The 18,218-nt window shown below is 37.9% G+C and overlaps 2 protein-coding genes across 7 annotated transcripts in view; one reads left to right on the top strand and one right to left on the bottom strand.

The window, feature by feature from the left end:
- zcchc2 (zinc finger, CCHC domain containing 2) overlaps window positions 1-4,012 on the bottom strand; it is a 45,452-nt gene extending 41,440 nt beyond the window's left edge. For all 5 annotated transcript variants that reach the window (XR_015478973.1, XR_015478972.1, XM_087241435.1 and 2 more), the window contains exon 1: window positions 3,273-4,012. Coding sequence is in view for 3 of the 5 variants with exons in the window: in XM_087241435.1 (XP_087097561.1) it covers window positions 3,273-3,836 (564 nt within the window). In the remaining 2 variants the exon portion in view is untranslated. The remainder of the gene's footprint in view (window positions 1-3,272) is intronic.
- Window positions 4,013-14,256: 10,244 nt separating this feature from the next.
- The window catches only part of si:ch211-106n13.3, a 58,467-nt gene continuing 54,505 nt past the window's right edge, over window positions 14,257-18,218 (top strand). For both annotated transcript variants that reach the window (NM_001045014.1, XM_087239766.1), the window contains 2 exon segments: window positions 14,257-14,839; window positions 18,033-18,198. In NM_001045014.1, coding sequence (NP_001038479.1) covers window positions 14,257-14,839; window positions 18,033-18,198 — 749 coding nt within the window.

Raw genomic sequence — 18,218 nt, 5'->3', positions numbered from 1 at the left:
ATAACTTGATTTATTTTGGATTGTGAAAGCAAAGTTCTCCTATAAGAGTGATTATAGCGCCTCCTGATGGTGAATGCAGTTTTACTCATGGCAGGTATTATTTGGAACTTTAGTCATTTATTTCACTAATTTGGCCACTGACAAACATCATCAGAGAATGGGTTTGAATTTCCGCTGGGTAAAAAAACATTAGTGTTCAATTTGGGACGACACTACATATACTCTGCTGTTGAGTGTGTAAGTGCACAAGTACATAGTGCATGAGTGTATAGTGTGCCATTTGGGACGCAGCTACAGACTGGTAATTCCTGGTTTTCTTTGAGGCATATTTGGTTGTTCTGCGCGACTCACGAGAGCACCCACTGGTTTTCAGAGGAAAATTACAGCTGATCATACTTTCTGCTTATGATATGCGAGAAAAATCACAGCTTTTGCTAAATCGTAAATGTGATTTTATGTTGATTTATCATTACTCCCTAATGCAGTGTTTTTTTTTTCGTCATTTTTGTTAAGTGTAAACTGAAATCGCCATTAAAACAACATTTCACACAGGTACACAAAATACATGTATGATAGGCCTGCTCAAACTTTGACACAAAAACCACTGCTGTCACTCAAACCATTCATTTAATAATGCTCAATATGTGAAAAATCAACTTTTTTTTGCGAACTAGCCCCTGGTTTTTAGCTCAATCGCATTGAAACGATTGTTCTACAATTCTCTGGACTGCCTAGATCAATAATTTCTTTATTGCACACAAAAGTTTTTTTTTTTTTTTTTTTTAAATAAGTAAGAAAAACGTATGTAGAATTTGAGCATGTGAATTGTACCCTGACAGGTTTCCAGATTTTGGGATGTACGATCAAGGAACTAGGCAAACCAAATCAAACCATTCCCAATCAGTCAGTGTGTCAATTAATTTGATTAAACCAAACGACCCCCCCCCCCCCTCACCCAGTTCCTCTTGTTTTAAAGCAATTGAGCATAATGCCTCAGCAGCTTACATGACCATGACTCATCACCATCATTTAAACCATTACTCTCAACTTGACATCAGCAACAAACAACAAACATCCACAAACAGACAGAGAATGTCATTTCGGAGACCTGATTCAGTCTAATGAGTGGGGACGTCCCATGTGATGAAAAATAGCACACATGACCTCATTTACAAAATGCAAAACCCATAATAAAGTCCTTCACAAAGAAAAATATCAAAGGAGATCAGGGAGAATGGCATTTGGACACACATACTGTAGCATGACCCAAAATTCCTGCAAGACACAGATGAATTTACAAACCAAATGTCATGTTCAATCATCTGGTTGTACTGGAGTTTGGATGTCTGATATGGGATATTTATATTAAGTGGTTTGTTGACATCTGGCTATAGTTTACATTTGATAACTAAAGTAACTTTAATCACTTTTTTGTACATTTAATGTTAGTGGAATAATTTTTTCCAAAATAAATGTTGAATATATTTGACCACAGTTTTTACCCTGTCTTCAAGGCTAAGCTTTAACCTGACTGAACTTATTGACAACTGCCAATCTTTAACGCAAGTAAGTACATGTATCCTACACGTATCTGGCTGATTAATGATAATAAATCAATACATTATTAATTTTTTAATGAATCCTGTTTTACTGAACTAAAACTGGAAAAAAAAACTCCTGTAGCTTTTGTAATTCCTTTAACCAATAACATGACATTTGTTAGACCTGTAAATGTCATGCCCTAAAATAATATCATAAAATATGTCATTAGATCAAATAAGAATCAAAGATGGATTTTAGTTTATTTAAGTGGATCTTATATTCCAACCGGGATACTGATTGAAAAGTATGCAAGAAATTCCAACAGATCCAGCATGCATTCCTGTTTAACTGGAGGCTATTCCTGTTCATGCACCACTTAATGTCTGTTTAAGTGGTGGAACTAGGAAATACTGATGGTCTCACACTGTAATACCTTGGTATTTTAAAATATAGCATGGTATTAGTGTGAGAAATAATGTAGTTTTGTTGATTCATGATTTTGAAACCCTACATGGCTTCTACTTATTCTGTACATTTACCATGGCATAGTTTTTATAAGAATATCATGACATACATTAATATGTTGTCTTTGGACATTTTATTAGTGACTTTTTCCAATGCATAAATCATGATTTTTTGGGGACAAGTACCATAATAATGCATTTTAATACCTTGGTAAGGCTGTAAATATTGTACTCTAACAAATATAGTATATTTAATGTTCTCAAAATGATGGTATTTATACGTTTCTCCATGATTTTTCAATGAAAGACAAAGTATGAGTGACTTTACGCAAATCAATAAAAAATACCATGTTTTGGACATACCATAGTATTTCCTGGAGTGCCATGTAAATACCATAATAAATGCATTTAAATATTTTGGTGTATAATAAAGAGCCAAATGTTTATCATATGATATCATTAGTATACCATGGTACTTACTTTTCTGTTAGGGTGGTACTCCTAAAAATACCATGGTACTAATGTCATGTTTATGTAGCAATATGATATTCAGAAGAACATGGTGTTTATATTATGTAACTGTATTATATACTGACGATATTAGCATAGTTCTAGTCGTGGTATTTATACGTTTCTCCATGTTTTTAATGAAAGCCAAAGTATGAGTGACTTTAACACAAAACAATTAATAATAACTACCATGTTTTTGGACATAATACCCTAGTAGAACCATAGTATTTCCTGGAGTGATATGTAAATACCATAATACATGCATTTTAATATTTTGGTGTATAATAAAGAAACTAAAGTTTAATCGTATGATATCATCAGTGTACCATGGTACTTACTTTTCTGTTAGGGTGGTACTCCTAAAAATACCATGGTACTAATGTATTGCTTTTTTCGCAACATGATATACATAAGACCATGGTATTTATATTATTTGACTGTTATATATAAACACTGACACTGTTAGCATAGTTCTAGTTTCTTAAACTTACATACAGATATGTTTAATAGTTATTTAACCAATACATGAAAAAGTACCATTCCATCATGTTTATGGACATGATACAATAGTAAAATGGTAAAATTCTCTGGAGTTCCATGTAAATACCCTGGTTGTACCATTTGATGTCGTTATGATATAACGTTAACGTTATTAAGATTGTTTATTTCGAGTACTAGTTCAAACCATATAACTTAATTACAATTTTAGCAAATTTTATTAATGTCAGTGATTTTGAGGTAAATATTGCTACACACCCATCTTTGGAGTCTGTCCAACTGCGCTCGCAGCTCTTCCCGCTGATAGAAACTGAACGCCGGGTGTAGCGAGCCCATGGTGAAGAGCAGCCGCAGCTGATCCACCGTCTCCGGCTCCGGTAGAGTCCCGTACATACCCACGTCCATCCGACTCAACGTCCTGAAGAGAATACAGGCGCATTCCCTGCTCTTGGAGCCGAGCAGAGACAAATACACGAGTAGTTTAGACAACACCACGGGATCGCTTACGTCTACCAGCCCTTCCAAATCGGCGGGGCTGTTGGCCCGGATCTCGAAGTCCCGCAGGACGGTGAAATCTCTCCGGGCCAGATCCTCTAGACAGGCGCCGAGGAAACGCAGCTCTAACGGCTGACACATATGCAGAAGCCCGCAAAGCAACTCCACGCGTCCGGCCGGGTTCAACTGTAGCCCGAACCACTCAAAAACCGCCTCCTTATCGAGCTGAGCCGCCCCGATGCCGCTCTCCCGATCCGCTCCGTTAACGGAATTCAAGTCGCATCGGTAATTTTCTCCTCCCGCCGCTCGCAGCTTCATCTTCATCATTATCAGCTCTCAAACACGATCGTCAGAGATGGAAGTCCATGGATGGTGCTTACCGGCCAATATCTCGGCATCAAAACTCGATGAAATCCCCGGTTTGGGACGGATTTTCGTTTTTAAAAATCGCTGTCGGTAGTCTGACGGTGTGGCTGTGGTCAGTTTGCCAGAGATTACTCGCCTGCCGTGCCTCCAGAATATCCTGTCAATCATCTGTGACTCCGCCCACACGGTTTATGAGTCCCAGGGTCCTAAACTCACCCCTTCGCTCCTTTTCCCAAATAGAATTTATGTAAGAACGTAGAATTAAATTAATGTAGAATTTAATTCATTTTTATGGAGTGATTTGACTTTAACAAAATATTTCATTATATTATTAAGTTTATTAGTTATTAATGTAGTAACACGTGATTAAATATTATAACTCATATTTTAAGTTATAAATAATATAGAATTGTGAGTGACCTTTTAAAAAAACTACGTAAAAATAAATATAATAAAAGACATACATGTTGTTGGTTAAACTTTGTAATCACAGTGAATAAATTCTTCCGCTAAATCAAATAGTTCCAGAACAGTGTTCGCTCATTGATACATAATTCAAACGACACATGCCGGGAGAACTACTTTCTTTCCACTCTTTCTAGAATGTCTCGAGTTCGTCCAAGTGTTTTTAATGTTGGTTTTGATTGGATTCTTGCTTGCATCCGTGGTATTAACAAATTTGATTTTTACATGTATAAATGCAAATTATTACATACGAACCTGTTAAGTAAGGATTAAAATACCACAACGGTATTGTTTGACGATGAATCTGACAACCATTATAGTTCTGTAAAAACATAGTGGCTTAAAAATGTGGCTTGATATGGCGTCAATATAATATGTATCATATAATGTACATTGTGTACCTATATTATGTACAATATGAACTATATTAAATTATGAATCAACAACCATCCTTGCCATCGACTTCCGATAGGAGCTGGTCTTAGCTGGTCAGGCTGGGAGATGGCCAGCTGAAACCAGCCTAGCCACGCTGGGAGCCCCGCCAAAACCAGCTATGTCCAGCTTAAACCAGGCTGGTCAAGCTGGCTTTAGCTAGTCATTTTCAGCCTGACCAGCTAAGACCAGGCTGGAAATGGCTGAACATCAGCCTGGAACCACACTGGTCTACCAGCTAAAACCGGAGCTGTTTTTTCTGCATGGCGGCCGTGTTGGTTTTAATTGGATTCTTACTTGTATTTGTGTAATAACGAATTTATGTTGATTTTAACATGTATAAATGCAAACAGCCTACATACGAACTTGTTAAATAAGGATTAAAATACCACAAGGTTTACGTTATTGATTGACGACGAATCAGAAACCATTATAGTTCTGTAAAAAAAACCCCGGTGGCTTTAAAATCCCCTTGATATGGCGTCAATATAATAATATAGATAATATAAATGTATATCATGTAAATTAGGCTATATACATATATAATGTAAAATATGAGCTTTAAAAAGTCATAAATCCATAACCCCAAGAGTATAGAATACATTTAACGTTAAAGGACTTTAACGTTAAATAACCTTTTTTTATTATTATTATTAACTTCAAGAAATAATAAGGACTTTGATAACATTTGAGTTATCACAGAGACGATGACGTCGTCGCAGGTATTTAATCTCACGTAAGTTTTTTCTTATATTTAAAAACCTTTTGGTAGATTTTTTCAAACGATGAATCTTACAAAGAACACATTTATATTTGTTTTTATTTTAAAACCCCGTGCAGCTCCTGTTCTGACCACTAGATGTTCCCATAGACTGATTGAAGTATGCAAGTTGTACCCTGGTTGTACTCATTAAGTCCACTAGAGAGAGACATCTTATAGCCATAAAGCGAGTATTTCAACACTGCTTAATATTTATCATGAACATCTAGAGTTCGCATTCAGCAAATATCATGACCATCCTCCTCTCAATATATGAAGAAAAGCAGAAACATTTCCATTTCCCATTCTTTAGGTGAATCCCACATTTATTTCCAACGCTCTTCTACCGTAGATCCTCCACACAACAAATGCATTGTACTTCATTACATCATATTATAAACACTGCACACCATTAAACCAAACACCTATGCTTCAGTTCAGTTGTTTATGTCTCCTCTATTTTTGTCTAATGTGATTCCTCTGGTACCCGGAGGAGCCCACCTCTGATCCAAAATAGCTCTGCTAATACATAAATGTGTTTGAACAGCGGATCTGTGTGCAAGTCTGTGGTGTACAAATATATACACAGGGACGTTTAGCAAAACAGCTCACAGGTACATACTCCTTCCTCAGGTACTAATGTGGTTGGATGTGCTCCTTTCCTTCTAAACATCTTTTTTTATTCATAAACAGGCCGATGGAGAACGACGGTGGTCCCCAAAGAGTTATTTCCCAGTATTAGGAGTCAAAGCAAGGCGCCAACATCTGTGTTTAAGTATCTGGCCTAAGCTGATGGAAACAAGCTATGTGCTACTGGAAGGATAAGAGTCCTAACACAAAAGACATCGCACAGACATGATGTTAATGTAATGTCAGTGGACTCTTCTAAATAACTCAATGCATGACAGCAGAAAAAAATAAAGAGCTTTTTTGGACTGCGCTATTTGCGGATCGGGCCTAAGGATTGGAGGCTTGGAGCCATTTGGCTTGACTTTCTTTGAAGATGGTTTTGTGGAGGGTTAAGCCCATACTCCTCCCTCTCTCTGATGCCTGTCGCTCTTTCATTCTGCCCAGGAAAGGCAGTACGTCACTGTGGGTGCAGATATAAAATAGTCTGTGGCTGTACCTTGCCATCTGCACACTGTTCCTGCAGCACTGCACTGTAATTCATGTCAGTGATGAGAGCGTTTTTAGCTGTTGTCTTGTAGTGTGTTGGTGGCGACTGGCTGTTTCAACTTGTGGATATCCAGGACATTTTTGGTGAGAGAATTACTTCTTTTTACTTTTCTTTCTTTTACTTGTTGGTTGAAATATTGGATGTTCTAACTGTTTTACTAGTAACAGGGTTCATACGGTCATGAAATCCTGGAAAAGTCATGGAAATTTGACATGGCATTTTCCAGGCCTGGAAAAGTTTTGGAAAAGTCATGGAAATTAGTTTAACAAATATCTGTATACTTAAATATGGTTTAGTTGTCTTTACTTTATTTCTGTCCATGGCCGAACACATGCTCTCACATTGTTAATGCTTCGTGAGCATGATCTAAATAAAATGTACGTATATATATATATATATATATATATATATATATATATATATATATATATATATATATATATATATATACACTGAAAAAAGTGTTGCATGCAGAAGTGTTTCAAATTATTTGTGTTGAATTTAAACAAACAAATTAAGTTTAATAATGTTCAACTTAATTTATTTGTTTAAATTCAGCCCAAATAAATAGTTTACAACCACTTAACGTAAAAAAATTTTGTAAATTCAAGGAATCATCTTTGAATATTTGTTTTCAGTTTGTATATATATAAATATTTATTCAAACTAAATAGATTGTTGCATGTTTTATGAAATTCTATAATAACTTTGAACATGCATTGTTTTTCTTGTTATTTACCATGTACACATAGACATTACATGAAACATTAGGTCATGAAAATTTACTTAAAAGTCCGGAGTAGGCATGGGCTGGTATAAGATTCTGACGGTATGATAACCTTGGATAAAAATATCACGGTTTCACGGTATTGTGATTAGTGCTCTAAAATATGTTCTTTTTAAATGTCTGGATAAAAAACAACAACTTTTTCCCCTTTGTACATACTATATTTAATTTTTTGAAAGATTTAAGATATATTGGAGCAGTAAACATGTCAGGCTAAATAATGAAAATGAATCATTGACTTCTGTTGTCTTCATTAGATTTCTTTACAATTTTAAATGGCATTTTTTGGATATATTTTCTGCTGGAGATACTGTTGTAAATAAAAAAGTAAATAAAAAATCTTACGCATACCTTGGGAACTTTATTTTTAGAAAATTTTGGCGATTTCAAAACCTTTACTTTTCCAAACAGTGGTATACCTTGAAAAAGGTTATCGTCCCATGCCTACCTGGAAGTCATTGAATTTTAGTAGTAAAAATGTGCATGAACCCTGTAGTGAGTTTGTAGAAAATTTTAAGTGGAAATTCATATTAATGCCACTGTTTTTGGATATCAAATTATTACTGTCTGATCATTGGATTGGAAAATTTTCACAGTAATTTTATGATTTAAAAAAAAAAAAGTAGTGTTTTTGAGTGAACGTGAATTAAATTATGCTAGATATAGATTCAATTAAACTCATATTAAGTTGTGGCGGTTCATTCCGCTGTGGCGACCCCAGATTAATAAAAGGACTACGCCAAAAAGAAAATTAATGAATGTACATTAAGTAGTTAGATATTGCACATTTATTTACATTTTAAATAACAAATAAAATTGTAATTTATAAATCGTTGAAGCTCTCCTGTTAAAGTTTTCTTATCCCAAGCATTTATTCATTCATTTATTTTATTTTCGGCTTAATCCCTTTATTAATCTGGGGTCACCATAGTGGAATGAACTGCCAACTTATCCAGCATATGTTTTACCCAGCAGGTGCCTTTCCCATCACTATAGGAAACATCCACACACACTCATTCACACACATACACTTAGGACAATTTTAGCTTATCCAATTCACCTATATCACGTTTTTGGTCTGGTGGGGGAAACCGGAGCACCCGGAGGAAACCCACGCCAACACAGCAAGAACATGCAAACTCCACACAGAAATGCTGACTGACCCAGCCGGGGCTCGAACCATAGGTGAGACGATTGTGCTACCCACTGCGCCACTGTGCTGCTCTTGTCCCAAGTAGTGTTGGAGAAAGTTACCTTTAAAAGTAATGCATTACAAAATTGAGTTTCCCAAAAAAGTTACTAGTAGCGTTACTTTTTAAGTAAGTAATGCATTACATTACTTTTGAGTTACTTTTGTGTTACTTTTTATTACCAGGCTGAGGCTTGATCTCTTTCAGAACTTGTTTTTTCTTTTCTTTCTTTTTTTAATAGAGGAGTTCTGCAATTAACAACACACTGTATAAGCATACCTTCGTTTACCTTTAAGAAACACATAAGAAAATAAGTCCAGAGCTATACATATACATTAAGGCTGAGCATTTAAATGAAAAGTAATCAAAATTGACATTTAGAACTTATAACCAATCTATTTTTTTTTTTCGATTACTTTCCCTATCACATGTGGAGTCACGTGACCCTGCTCTGCTAAAGGCTGATTTATACTTCTCCAGCCACTTTGCAGACACATCTGATCTCTGGTCAAACAGGATTTATTTTCTCTTTTTATAAGAAAAAAATGACTTGGTTTTAGGCAATGTGTGTTTTAATTTCAGTTGTTCAACGTTGCTGTTCAATAAATAATCATAGACAGTAGATAGTGTGTGTTTTCTTCAATTATTTTCAAATCAAGTAACGCACCCTTCATTCAAAAATCTCTCACTTGTAACATGTGAGCTATTTATTATATACAACCTGTCAGTGAGCTATGAGGGAAAAATAGATAAATAAAACAATCATTCATTAATCGTAATCAGGTTAAAAAGTTTAATTAATCGAGATTTAGATTTTAGGTCCAGCCCTACATGCCGTATATCTAAATTGTTGAAAGTTTAAAGTAATGTGTTCATTACAAAATCACTGTTCATTGAGGCGATACCCTTTTCCTTTTCTTCAATGCAATCAAAATAATGAACACATTCTCTCATTGACTGCTGGATTCATTGTGACTACTTCAATTTGAATTAAGAAAAGTATTTTTAAAAAGCTAATTAATACAATTAAAAAGTAACTCACATTACATTTTCAAAAAAGTAACTTCTTGCGTAAGTAAAGGAGTAAATACTGTACTTTTAAAAGTAATGCATTACGATTGGGCGAGGCAGTGGCGCAGTAGGTAGTGCTGTCGCCTCACAGCAAGACGGTTGTTGGGTTGCTGGTTCGAACCTCGACTCAGTTGGCGTTTCTGTGTGGAGTTTGCATGTTATCCCTGCCTTCGCGTTGGTTTCCTCCTGGTGCTCTGGTTTCCCCCACAGTCCAAAGGTGAACAGATGAATTGGGTAGGCTAAATTGTCCGTAGGGTATGTGTGTGTGAATGTGTGTGTGGATGTTTCCCAAAGATGGGTTGCAGCTGGAAGGGCATCCGCTGCGTAAAAACTTGCTGGATAAGTTGGCGGTTCATTCCGCTGTGGCGACCCCGGATTAATAAAGGGACTAAGGTGACAAGAAAATGAATGAATGAATGCATTACAACATAACAATATTACTTTTCTAAGTAACGAGTAAAGTACAAGTACAAGTAAACATCCCAAGTGATGTTTAATGGAGTGTGGAAATGTGTGCGGTCAATATTTTGAACCCCCTTTATAATTGCTTTTTTCGAATTTTCTGAAGAACAAACCACAATAATTAATTAATCTAACCAGATTAACTTAGTTAGCCTTTAAATCGCAATTTAGGGTAAATTGCTGGCAGCTAGCTCTCTGCAACTCTCACATGGTCGCCAACTGAAGCTAAGCAGGGCTGCGCCAGGTCAGTACCTGGATGCAAGAGACCACATAGGAAGGCTAGGTTGCTGCCGGAAGTGGTGTTAGTGAGGCCAGCAGGGGGCACTCAACCTGCGGTCTGTGTGGGTCCTAACGCCCCATTATACTGAAAAGAACGCTATACTGCACAGTGAGTGCCATCTTTCGGATGAGATGTTAAACTGAGGTTCCGACTCTCTGTGGTCGTGAAAAATCCCAGCATGTCCTTTGAAAAAGAATGGGGGTTTAGCCCCCGGCATCTAAAGTTTGCCCACTGGCCTCTGTCCATCAAGGCTTTCTAACCATCCCTATATCCTAATTGGCTTCATCGAAGAAAAAGTGTCTAGAAAAGTGGTAGATAAATGTAACGAATTATCATTATTATTATTATTAAATAGTAGTATCTTGTAAACTATCTAGTAAGATATTATGTATTACTGTTATCATGGCCAAGAAAAAACATACTTAAAAATTTGTTATTAAAACTATTATGTATAAAAATTATTCTTTCTTTAAAAATTAAAGTAATTAAAAAATTTCTCTTTTTTTTTCTCCTCAGGATTTTCTACCTGCTGCTTGGCTTTTTGCTTCCATACCATGAAGCCATGGATGTTTGGTTCACTGATTGTTTGTGTTTTGTTGCTGCACACCAGTGGATTACAACAAGAGGACACTCAAGCCGGTTTGTTTTTAGTCAATATATCATTGGTTTGTTGTAAATGATTAATATTACCAATACAAAGCTGCATTTAAATGACACTATTGATGAATTCCTGTAGCTCAACCAGTTAGGCAGTTGCAAGGGCTGCGCAATATTACCATAATTTCATATAACCACATAGAAAAAATTATTTATTTTTTACATTTTAAAGAATATGCTCAAAAATATAGTCATTCATATGTGACTATTTTTCTTACTTTTTATATAATCTGGCAAATATTTAATTCAAAATGTACAAATATAAATAAATATTAATGAAATTTAAAACACTTTTCTAAAAATATTAATAATCCCAGTCCTATTGTTAAATATCGCTAAAGAACATGATAAATGTAAACATTGTTCTTTCAAGGTTGTAGCTTTCTCACCATACTCTTATTCACTTTTCTGTCAGCATCCTAGTGGTGGTGTGTAAGACTACTATAAATCCAAATTATGAAAAAAAAACATTGCTGTAAACCAGGAGTCACAAACCTTTTGGAAACTGGGAGCTACTTCTTGGGTATCGTTTAATGTGAAGGGCTACCAGTTTGATACACACTTCCTAATAACAAATTTGCTCAATTTACTTTTAATTATATGTTATTAATATTTAATGATATTCATCAATGTGAAGACACTGATCATGTTAATGATTTCTCACAATAGTTGTTAGCAATGATTGGAAAGATAAATATCAACCAATGCAAGTGTGATTTAAAAAGAATAGCTAAAAAAAAAAATATTAGATGCAGCTTACTGGTATGTGGTGCCATGGTAAGCTAATTTTTTAACAGGGCCACAGGCATCTCATTTAAGGCACCATGTTGGTGACCCCTGCTGTAAACAATGTATTTTGCAACATCACTAGAAAATAAAGCTCAGCAGCACACCATTGTAATGAGGAGACTGACACGGAGGGATCCATTATGCAGTATTTATTTGTCAAGCTCTCACGCAAACACACAATATGCACCAATGTGCAAACACACATCAACAAACGTCTTAAAGGTATCAAGACTGGTGGTAAACAGACACAGAGGGATTTACCAGACATGGGTCAAAGGCAGGCTGCGTGAATCAGAGTCCGTGTATCAGGCTTGGGTCATGGGCAGGTAGCGAGTATCAGAGTCCGTGTATCAGGCTTGGGTCGTGGGCAGGCAGCAAATATCAGAGTCCGTGTATCAGGCTTGGTTCGTGGGCAGGCAGAAGGCGAAGCAGAGTCAGAAACAGGCTGGAGTTGTACACGAGAGATCAGGCAGGAACTAACGCTCAGTAGTGCTGGCCGGGGCTAAACAAGACTTCGCACTGACTGAGCGTTTGGAGCTGGCTTATAAAGGGTACGTGGGTCGTTAGCTTGATTCAGTTCAGGTGTGCTAGATCAGTGTAAGTGGATGATGTAATGCAGGGGTCTCAAACTCAATTTACCTGGGGGCCGCAGGAGGCAAAGTCTGGGTGAGGTTGGGCCGCATAAGGGATTTCACAAAAAAAGTCCTCAAATGTCATTATTAACAGTTTTAATTATTTCTTCTGAACATGAAGTGTCCTGAACATTAATAGAACATTGAGTGAAGATTATGAACAGTTCTTCTGAACATGGCATCTTTTGCCTACTTCTTGCTGCCAGAGACTTGACAGCGCTTCTTCTCACAAATCTGAACCACATTTGGCTTTAGAGCGGAAGCAGTTGAGACCCTCAGTATGGCTTGAAGATGATCATCATTAAGTCTAGACCTGTACTTTGACTTATTGAAGTCCTAGGGAAAAAAGTGGGGGAACTCACTCAAAACTTCCATTCCATCACCTAAAAAAAGGAGTATATATGTATAAATAAAACACCCCCATCCCACTCCAGTCACATCAGTCTGTACCAGTCTGTATCTACCTATAATATCAATATATATAAGATGCAGGGCAGGCACGTGCACACATAGGGCTCAACCTGTGCAGAGCACATGCCCTTTTTAGTCTTGCATAGAAAGTGCCCTTCCAAAATGATTAAAAGTGCCCCCGCGACGCGACACAGCCTCGGTCCCGCCCTTCAGTAGGCGTGCGATAACACCGCTCTTGAGTACGCGCGCGACAACACAGCTGATCAGAACGCGCGCGACAACGCGCATTCAGTGACAAGCGCGCTGTGTACGGATAGAATCAGCGGAGCGGGGAGCGCTCTCTCTCCCCGCTCCGCTGATTCTGTCAGAGTACAGCGGTCGGCGCGGGCCACAAAATATTGCACTGAGGGCCGCAAATGGCCCGCGGGCCGCGAGTTTGAGACCCCTGATGTAATGCTTAGAAGTCCGGAGATGGTGGCCTCTGCTGGCCAGCGAGGGGAATGACTGGGACCGAGTCGGTGACAACCATAAAACAACAGACTTTTTATTTTGTCTATACAATAGATATTGTCATATTGCAAAGCCCTGGTATAAACTGAATCCAATGTAGATCTGTCAGATCCATAAACTTGAATGTACATTTTATGTCAACAATTATGAAAATATCTTCAGTAATTTTTCTTTCTCTATTCTGTGTTAAAAGGGACCCTATTGTGCCCAAATGTAAAATAAGTCTCTGATATTCCTAGAGTGTGTACAAGAAGTTTCAGCTCAAAATACCCCACAAATAATCTTTTATAACTCTTTAAAACTGCTCCATTTAGATTTTGATGTCAATTGTGCCATTTTGGTGACTGTCTCTTAACATTTAATTGAGATTGTAGTCCCAGCTCTTTTCAAAAGAGGGCGGAGCTACAAAAGTGTCAGCATAGTGGCAGATTCCAAAACAAGACTAATGTCCCATGCTAGTGAGGGAGAGATCCTCACTAATGGGCGGGGCTTTTCCTCTCTGATGACACATACAAAGGAAGAATGTCAATCAAAGTGTTCCTGTAGACTGTTTTTTATCAAGTGTGATTATAAAAAAATATATATGTATACATTTTTACTATTATAAGATGGCTATATTCACAGACTGTTGCTACACAATTGTTTAAACCCCTTATGTAAGTGATTTTTGAATAATAGGTCCCCTTTAATGTTGTAATTCAGGTAAACTCTGAACAAACCTGACTCTATATATGCTCAAGAATTGTAACGTGGATCATATGGGCAAATATTTTGCAGGTTGCAGCACAACACCCAATGACCTCGCATTCATCATCGATGGCTCCTCAAGCTTGGGTGTCCCTAACTTCGAAACAGCCAAGCGTTGGCTCATCAACATCACCAAAGGCTTTGACGTGAGCAGCAGACACACTCAGGTAGCGGTTGTCCAGTACAGTGACACCCCTCGACTGGAGATTCCTCTGGGAAAGCATCAGAACAGCCAAGAACTTGTCGAGGCGGTCGGCTCCGTCTCATACCTGGGGGGAAACACGCGGACTGGACGCGCCATCAAGTTTGCCACAGACCATGTCTTCGGGATGCCCAACCACACCTCCCAGTCTCCCAGAAACCGCATCGCTGTGGTTCTCACAGATGGCCGTTCACAGGATGACGTAGAGGACGCCGCTATGGAGGCCAGGGCGCAGAATATTGTTCTGTTTGCAGTCGGTGTGGGAAATGAAATCACTAATTCTGAGCTGGTGTCTATGGCTAATAAGCCAGCGTCTACTTACGTGCTGCATGTGGAGGATTACAACTCCATTGCTAGCATATGGGACCTGATGGAGCAGAAACTGTGCGAGGGTGAGTCCTGCTTGACTTTGGAACACATTTTTTGCTATAACCATTGACACTAGTGACATTTATAGGGATGTAAACTTGGGTCAAACAGTGGTTAGCACTGTCGCCTCAAAGCAAGAAGGTTGCTGGTTTGAGTCATGGCTGTGCCAGTTGGCATTTGGAGTTTGCATGTTCTCCCTGTGTTGGTGTGGGTTTCCTCTGGGTGCTCCAGTTTCCCCCACAGTCCAAAGACATACGCTATAGATGAATTGAATAAGCTAAATTGGCCATAGTGTCTGAGTGTGTGTGAATGTATGGGTGTTTTCCAGTACTGGGTTGCAGCTGAAAGGACATCTGCTGCATAAATATGCTAGAAAAGTTGGCGGTTCATTCCGCTGTGGCGACCCCTGATAAATAAGGGACTAAGTTGATCGGAAAATGAATGATGAATAAACTGGGGGCCTAAACATGTTTGATCCTGAGTAGAGACTTTTGGTCATCGTCTGCAAAGTCATGATGCCTGCCTCCAAGCCAAGCTATTTTTGAACTGGTGACTGTTTAGTGTTGCATGGTTATGCAGATTCTTTGCTTGGATTATTGTTAAAGGGATAGTCCTCCCAAAATGTTGACACTTTTTTAAAAATCTATTTTGTTTCTTTCTTTTGTTGAACTCAGAAAGCAGATATTAAGAAAAATGCTGGTACCTGGGACTTCAATGGTATATTTTTCCTACCACGGAAGTCAACGGGTCCTAGCAATTAAGATTCTTTAAAATATGTGCTTTTGTGTTCAACAGAAAAAGAATGTTTAATGTTTAATGTTTAAAACTACATGAGAGTAAATGATTGGTAATTTCAATTTTTAAGTGAAATATCCCTTCAAAACGGGTGACGCTGTGGCTCAGTAGGTACTGCCGTCACCTCACTGCAAGAAGGTCGCTGGTTCATGCCTCGGTTGGGTCAGTTGGCGTTTCTGTGTGGAGTTTGCATGTTTTCCCTGAGTTTGCGTGGGTTTCCTCTGGGTGCTGCAGTTTCCCCCACAGTCCAAAGACATGTGGTACAGGTGAACTGAGCAGGCTAAAATGTACGTAGTTGATGAGTGTGAACGAGTGTGTATAGATGTTTCCCAGATATGGGTTGCAGCTGGAAGGGCATCTGCTGCATAAAACATTCTGGATAAGTTGGCGGTTCATTCCGCTGTGGCGACCCCTGATTAAAAAAGGGACCAAGGCGTTAAGAAAATGAATGAATGAATATCCCTTCAAAGCTGATTTGCATAATGTTTTAATGCAAAATCAGATAAAAAAAATCAGCTGCAGAGGCTTAATGGAGACTTAACTGTTGTTAACTTTCAATAATACACTTTGTCTTACAATTCTCTCTTTCAATTACACTTACATTCAGCTGGGGTCTGTTCTTCATACATGTATTACTCAATTAGCTGGATTTGGTTGTTGACAATTTGACACGATTATTTCATTCTTCAAAACTCATCGGAGAGTTGTTGTTGTTCTGACACCTGGCGTCTGTTTTTTGTACCTCGCTTAGTTGATCTATGATGATTTGACAGATCCTGGGTCTTTTAATCTTAATAACTGATCTCTGGCTAATTTGATTCTTCAAACAAGCTCACGAATCAGATTAGAATGTCTGGATGAACTGATCTAAGATCTCTGCGTGTGTTGTGAAGTACTGATTTATCAATCCTCGAAATCATGATCAGCAATGCAATGATTGGCAGACAGCACCGCAGCGTAATGACATCATCTGATTAATATTCAATTATCCATGTGCGCAAAAGTAAACAGTTTGTTAAATATGGTATGCAATAACTTTCCACCTTTGTTGTGAGCTGCAGGCTTTACACTTTCATGTGTCGAGAGGATTTAGTGATTTATTTAGTTTTACATTTACTGTAGATTAGATGTTCTTTAAGCTTCTTAATCGGCTGAAGGAATAGCTGTTTTGCATCAAAACAGCGTTTTGATATCAGTAAAGGTGTCTGCAACGTTTTGTGAAGCATCAAATTACCATTTTCACAAGTTCACACCTACAGATGTTTAAGAAAAAGCGTATTTGGCGTGCTTGTCCGGTGAGAGGGCTCTGAGCTCGGGGAAGACACCCCAACGCGTGTTATTCCCCTTATCAGGCAACAGAGAGAAGTTGAGAATCGAGCAAAGTATCTTGCCCGGCCCCAGAACGCTCCCCCCGGGTATGTAATTCTTAAGAGGTGAGGTGTCGGGGTGGTGGAGGGATGCTAAAGTCAGCATAAATTGTTCTTCCTTTAAAAAAAAAACAGTCGAATGCTGTGCATGTCTATTATCATACACAAATTGAACTAAAGCTGGTACCTTAAAATAGTATGCATTGTGTCTAAAAATTCCATATTAACAAATGTCCACTTTGAAACCCTTGGGGAAAGCCACCCCATCACAGCCTTTGTACTTTTAATTCAGAGTGCAGATCGCATAAGTTTATATATTTTAAACTTTTATGAATTATATATAATTTTGCAGTATTTTTGCAGTGTTTTAAAAAGTTTAAAACAAAAAAGGAACATTTCCTCACACTGAAGTGGTTCTACTCTTTTATGGTTTTCTTTCTTCTGTTGAACACAAAAAAAATGTAGTTAAAAATGTCGGAAAAAGCAGCCAATGAAATCCATCATAGCAAAAATTGTAAGGAAGTCAATGACTGTTTTTTTTTTAACAATCCTCCTTTTTTTCCTTGTCAACATAAAGGCAGTGCGGTGCACCTCATGTTTTTGGAAAGTAAATGCTTGTACGATGTGATCGGCCACTGGGGTTGTAGTCTTTAAAAACAGCAACACTTTCTTGGCATATTAGACCTACCGCTTTCTGTCGGATATTGGTGAAGAAGTATTTTGTTGTCCATTCTTCCTTAAACACACGACATTCAGAGTAATTTTTTTTGCCTGACTCATTTTCAGTCATTAACGGTCGAGTGTGTTCTAATTCTACTGGTTGCGCTAACAGTACCCTGTGCAATACTGCCATCAAATGGCGTTCACTTGTATTGCATCATTAATTTACTAATTCTGAAACCAAACCGTTACTCAGAAGCAGCATTTTAAAAACTACCTCGGGGGACGGATGCAAGTGTTCAGTGACCCACCTCTGGTCTAGAAGAAACAACAGATATATTACATATTGAATTTTCCTCTTAATATACCCAGTTTTGGATTCTCTCATTCACAGAATCAGTGTGTCCATTGCGGATCCCTGGAACGGTGAACGATCAGAAAGGTTTTGATCTAATGAGCCTGATGAAGATCGAGCAGGTGGCCCAGAAAGTTCAGGGCTCTTTGATATCAGAGAGAGCATCACAACTCAGCCCTCGCATGGACATCACCCACAAAACCAGGTGATGTCTGTTTTACCACA

The sequence above is a fragment of the Danio rerio genome, chromosome 2 (genome assembly GCF_052040795.2).
Source record: "Danio rerio strain M-AB ecotype USA chromosome 2, GRCz13ab, whole genome shotgun sequence".
NCBI classification, from domain to species: domain Eukaryota; kingdom Metazoa; phylum Chordata; class Actinopteri; order Cypriniformes; family Danionidae; genus Danio; species Danio rerio.
The sequence above is the reverse complement of the archived record's forward strand: the minus strand, read 5'-3'. Positions and strand labels throughout refer to the sequence as shown.